The sequence below is a fragment of the Telopea speciosissima genome, chromosome 4, assembly GCF_018873765.1.
Source record: "Telopea speciosissima isolate NSW1024214 ecotype Mountain lineage chromosome 4, Tspe_v1, whole genome shotgun sequence".
Classification (NCBI taxonomy): domain Eukaryota; kingdom Viridiplantae; phylum Streptophyta; class Magnoliopsida; order Proteales; family Proteaceae; genus Telopea; species Telopea speciosissima.
This window is the reverse complement of record NC_057919.1, coordinates 45,138,386-45,144,299: the sequence shown is the minus strand read 5'-3', so window position 1 is coordinate 45,144,299 and position 5,914 is coordinate 45,138,386. Positions and strand designations below refer to the sequence as shown.

The window sequence follows — 5,914 nt, the reverse complement described above, 5'->3', positions numbered from 1 at the left end:
GTACATTTTCCTGATAGAATACTAGATATCTTACATTATATGTATCTCTTTTAGACTTATTTGCATGATTATTTTTTTACACCTGTGGGATCATGTATTGTACTTGCTAAGCACTTTAGATATGATGGAGTTTGGAGATAACTATGCATATGAGGGCGTTGAGGACTTTACTAATGATGAGGAGGATGAACCTTTATATTAGCTATCTTTGGCTTTAGACTTTGGATTAAGACTTTTATGTTTTAAGGCTTAAGTTATTTTTGAGGTTTTATGTAATTTGGATTTAGACTTTTAATTATCGTTTGAGGTTTCAAGGATGTAAGTTTTCATTTCAGAAACTTTAAAATATTTAATATTAATGGAACATATTTAGTTTAAACATTTTACTTTAATATATCTGTCTTTGGTTTTACTCCGGTTCAGAACCTTTAACTTAAGATCCTGTGGACCGTAAATGTCCCTAAACCGCTAGGGTGGTTTTGGGGGTGTTACAGAGTGGTATCAGAGCCAAAGGTTTTAAGATTAATATGAACTAGAAACATGAACCTAAGACACTGACATTGAACCTAGAAGAACATAGAAACTCAAACTTGAAAATCGTAATTTAGGAAAATTTCTCTGCAGTGGACAACATGGCAGTTTGAATTTGATTTGGATGTTTGATATATTTAGGAAGGTAATATGGGTCTGAAATTTTACTGGAAGTAATTGGATACTATCATAGGACCTCCAAAAATTTTTAGATAAATTGAGTATGATTTGGTAGGTCAAATAATTTATGTATTTCAAACTATATAGTTGATGGTAAAACCTGGAAACTGAGAAAGATGGTGTTAGCAGAGGGGCTTAGAAATTGAATTTTGATCTGATGTTTTTACTTTAGACACTTTTAGGAGTCCTTTTCATTCCAGAAAAATTGGGGATTCAGTTGATTTTGGTAAACCCACATTCTAACTGTTTAAAAATTTTGTAACAGAATCTGCCAAATTTGGAAATCTGATTTTGGAGAGACTAAAAACCTAAGTTAGGAAAACATTATTAAGGGGATTTTTAGATATATTTTTAAACTCTAAGTTAGGTTTCTTAGAAATTTGGTTTCATCAAATCTGAAATTTCAGAAGTATTATTTTCCTATTTTTTTCCTTTAGATGGACAGAATTGAAGCAAATGGACTTTTATTTGGTGTGGTTTGAGTGTGTGAGCTAGATGATCATGTGTACTTTCCCTGATAGGTACCATGCCCCCACGAAGATCAATAAGAAGGGCGGAAAGAAATCCACCACCACCACCTCCACCAATTGAAGATGCACCACTTCCGCCACCTGTTGGAAATGTACCATTACCTTCAACTCCTCCGATTCTAGGAACCAACCAGCAGGACTTTGTGGGAGCAATGACTGCTTTCATGAACTTCGTGCAGACTCAAGCTATCAATGCTGTCGCAACGAATGCTCCCCACCCTCATCGTCATCCTTACCAAGGGGATAGCACTGGGAGAGTCATGGAGCGGTTCAAGAAGTTGGGACCCCTAGTCTTCAAAGGGGTAGGCATGGATCCACTTTGGCCAGCAGTTTGGGTCGAAGAGATGGAGAAGATTTTTCTTATTCTGGGATGCACTGATGCTCAAAAGGTAGCTTGTGCCACTTTCATGCTACAAGGAGAGGCTCATATGTGGTGGAAGGCCCACAACCAGATCATGGTAACAGTTGATCCAGTTATCACTTGGGCACGTTTCACATGGGCTTTCTTTGATAGCTACTTCCCGGATAGCATGAAGGAAGCCAAGGAGATTGAGTTCCTTACTCTGACTCCGGGGACCAATTCTGTGATGGCTTATAAGAATAAGTTCGAAGACCTAGCTTACTTCACAGAGGATCATGTCAGTATCGACGAGAAAAAGGCCAAGAAGTTCATGAGAGGACTCAAAGCTCAACTAAAGGGAGCTATTGTGACGCTAAAGCTTACTTATTACGCTGATGTACTATAGTGAGCCTTGATGGTGGAAGAAAGCTTGAAAGAGACTTCTTAGAGCAATGTCAGCAAGGTGCCAATACCAGTTGACAATCAGGCTGCTAATCAGATCATACCACAGAAGCATCAGAAAACTCAAGGCATCCAGGGTGCTTGTAATTTGTGTGGTAGAGTGCATACTGGACCATGTCAGATAGGACCTATTCACTCTTGTCGATGTTGAAAAGCTGGACATGTGGCTCGAGTTTGTCGCATACTACTACCTGGACAGCAGCTGATGATGCAGCCTTATCGTCCACAATAGTTACGTTAGGAGATGCAGCCATTCATACCCCAGTGGGGTCAGCCTACACAACAACCAATGATGAGGCCATCATTGACAGTTCAGCCTCCTCAACAACCATATCAGGGTTAGCCATATGAAGGGCAGCAACCATAGGAGACTCAATTGAGAGCTGTACTGACTCAAAATCAGGCATTTCAGGCATCACAAGCAGCACCAAAAAGGTCAAGCACTGAAAGCTCATGCTTGAATGTTTGCCATAACAGTAGAGGATGCAGAGGAATCACCTTCTTTGGTGATAGGTATATCTTCTATCTGAAGACTTGTGTGCTTTTCTGTAATTGGTAAGTAGGAGTGAGTTAATAAGACTTAGAACTTTTGCCAGGTACTTTAGATGTATCTTCTCAACCTGCTTTTGTGCTTTTTGATTCGGATGCGACACATTCTTTTGGGTCCAAATTTTTTCCAAGAGACTAAATGTTAGACTCGGACCACAAATACCATATTTATCTATGGCACTACCATCTGGAGGAGTTGTTGTGGCGATGACTATCTTTCGACCTTGTCCGATTTCCATAAAGGGAAGGACCTTACCAGTTGACCTAGCAAGAAGGAGAAGGAGGGAGCTTTTACCTAGAGTTGTGGCAATCTTCTTCAAGCATTCTAAGTCGGAGAAGTTCTCATTTAGCACCATTAGAGTACCTAGCAAGCTTGGGATTCCAACAACTTTTAGTAATTTTGTCTAATCAGATTTTCTAGAAGAGGTGAGTACTGTGCATGATTTTACTTGATATTTTATATATGTCAAACTAGAACCTTATTTTCATGTCTCTTGTTTAGTTAATTATTTCATGCTCATATCAGATTTTTATATTGCTTAATTGATGCATGCACTTGAGTGTTTGAGAAGAGTATTTTATTCTTCAGTATTTAGTTCAAGATAGGTGCTACTGAAATTTTCTTTAAAAGTATGCATGCTTAAGAGAAAATTTATACATGATTGTGATGGTATGATGAAATACTTTGAATGGTGCTTCCTAATTGATAAATTCATGCATTTTGTTATATATAAAAATTCTGTTTTGTTATTTTGAATTAAAACTTGTAGTTACGTTCTAAGAGAATTGGAGAAGTTGCTTACCGTTTGATTGGAGACTATTTTTTGATCTTCACGATTATGAGGCATGTCTTGGATACTTAGTGATGCTTTAAAAATTCTATTTTCACATATTTATTTCATTCTTTAAAAATTCTGTTTTCATATTTTTAGTTCGTTTTACCGTTAGTACATCATAGGGTGGAGTGGAGGTGTAGCTAGCCCTTATTCTGAAAATTGTTTGTATGATATATGATATTTTTATTGATTTATTTTGCCTTACCTGCATGGACTTACATGTAGGGACAAGGTAAGATGACTTTCCTTGTTGGTACATTGTGCTTCCATACCATAGTATTCGAGTTTGAGAAGCGTGCTACTAAAACCTTCGGGGGCATTGCAGAGCTACTGTTACTATAGGTCCCTGGTAGTATTAATCATTTCTGTTTGACTGAGTGAGATGATAGAATGAGCATGTGCTGCTATCACAAGGGCCATGATCAGTGCATGATTAAGATCACTCTACTAGTCGAATTTACATGAGAGACGTAGTTAGTTTCTTCTGCCTTTACTTTCAGCATTTATTTATTTACTGTCTGTATTGTTGTATTGATGAGCATTACCATCTTGGCTTATCTGTTTGATGACACGCTATGATCATGGTGATGTACGTTTTCCTGATAGGATACTAGATATCTTACATTATATGTATGTCTTTTGAATTTGTTTGTATGATTATTTTTTTACACCTGTAGGATCATGTATTGTACTTGCTAAGCTTTTCCCGAAGCTTACCCTCACCACATTTCAGATATGACGGAGTTTGGAGATTATTATGCATATGAGGACATTGAGGACTTTACTCATGATGAGGAGAAGGAACCTTTATATTAGCTATCTTTGGCTTTAAACTTTGAATTAAGACTTAAGTTATTTTTGAGGTTTTATGTAATTTGGATTTAGACTTTTAATTATGGTTTGAGGTTTCAAGGATGTAAGTTTTCATTTTAGCAATTTTAAAACATTTAATATTAATGGAACATATTTAGTTTAAATATTTTACATTAATGTGTCTATCTTTGATTTTGCTTCGTTTCTCAACCTCTAAATTGAGATCCTGCGGACCGTAAATGTCCCTAAACCGCTAGGGAGATTTTGGGGGCATTACAGTTTTAAAGCATACTAGTATACATCTCTTTCATTGCATTTTAATTTCATAACAATGTAGACTTTTAAATTACTCTTGTGTAGTGTACAGTAGTTAATTTAAATTAGTTTAATTTTAAGCAGTTTAGGCATCATTTTAGCTATACATGTGAGAATAGGACATTTATAAAGGGAGAATATTCGAAAACCAGCATCTAGTAGAAAGATCAGTTTACCTGGGCAAGGTAGTTGCTTAACACCTTCCTACTCTCGTAACCTGACCACTTACCCCGAATCTCTGACCAGACCAAACGAAGTCCAGTAGCCCTTCACAGGGCTACACCAATGGGTCCTAGGCCCTAATCCTAGGTGGTGACCCATTTCACTTGATTGTATGACCCCCACCCCCCGATAAATTATAACCTTCGAGAAGACGCATTCCTTCTCTCTCCAACCAAGGAGCATAACCCAAACCCTCTGAACCAAGCGTTGAACCATGTGGTTTTGGGAACGGATCCTTACAGAGGGAAGATACCCATGTGAAAGCCCTAACCCCTATGGAAGACCACAAAAAAAATTAACAAAACAAAATTCTTTGGGCGATGCACCCTAATACCCAGTGCAAGTCCCAAAGTGTCTGAAATAAGTGTTTTTCACTCCAAACTCCTGGGAACCCTGTTCTTTGGCTATGTGTCCTCTCAAAACATTCCCTAGGACATGTAGGACCTATTCCCCAGCCATGAAACCATGTGGGCCCCACCTATATGGCTATATACATAAAGAAACTAAGAAAAACTAGGACAAAAATGCATTTTAGCTAAGGCAGCCCCTAGCCAAACAGGCCTTAGTTACCCTTGGCCTATAAATAGATGGCCATTCTTAGAATCAATTCCCTACTGTTCAAAACATTGGAGAGGGAGAAAAGAAAGAAACAAAGAGAGAGAGAGAAGGAGAAGAGAAGGAAGGTGAAGCTAGGAAGCCTCAACCGAAGCTTGAAGGTAACTCTTATATACCTCACCCTACCCCTTCTACTGAGTTCCATATCTGTACCTAGTGAAAAGACCACCACGACTTAGCCATATAGCCATGTCATGTCATGTTTCCTGGTGCAAATGCCATTAAGGATTCTAGGATGGCTCTGGGCTCTTGCATGCATGCTTCTTTTTCCATGTATTACTCTTCATCCATGTCATTACAAACTGTAGATGCTTAGATTTTGAGTTCCAGCCATGCTCATAGTGTAGTCATATGCTAAACATATACATAACACTTGGATAGCAGGATAGGACTTAGGATCTTCACATGCATGTGATGTTTCCTACTTCTTGGCATAAGAATGCTACTATAACACTTATATGAGACTAATCCTTGCACGATTGTATGAAATTAGTGGTGTTAGAAGTCTGATCATAGCCTTG

General features: G+C 38.0%; 1 protein-coding gene across 1 annotated transcript; it reads left to right on the top strand.

The window, feature by feature from the left end:
• The first annotated feature begins 1,237 nt into the window (after positions 1-1,237).
• On the top strand, positions 1,238-1,987 carry LOC122659328. The gene has a single exon (XM_043854453.1). It carries the CDS (start codon positions 1,238-1,240, stop codon positions 1,985-1,987), a length of 750 nt encoding a protein of 249 aa, XP_043710388.1.
• Positions 1,988-5,914: the final 3,927 nt, after the last annotated feature.

Excerpts from the sequence above, each read along its gene's own strand:
- LOC122659328 (XM_043854453.1), top strand. The coding sequence starts at position 1,238 with ATGCCCCCACGAAGATCAATAAGAAGGGCGGAAAGAAATCCACCACCA.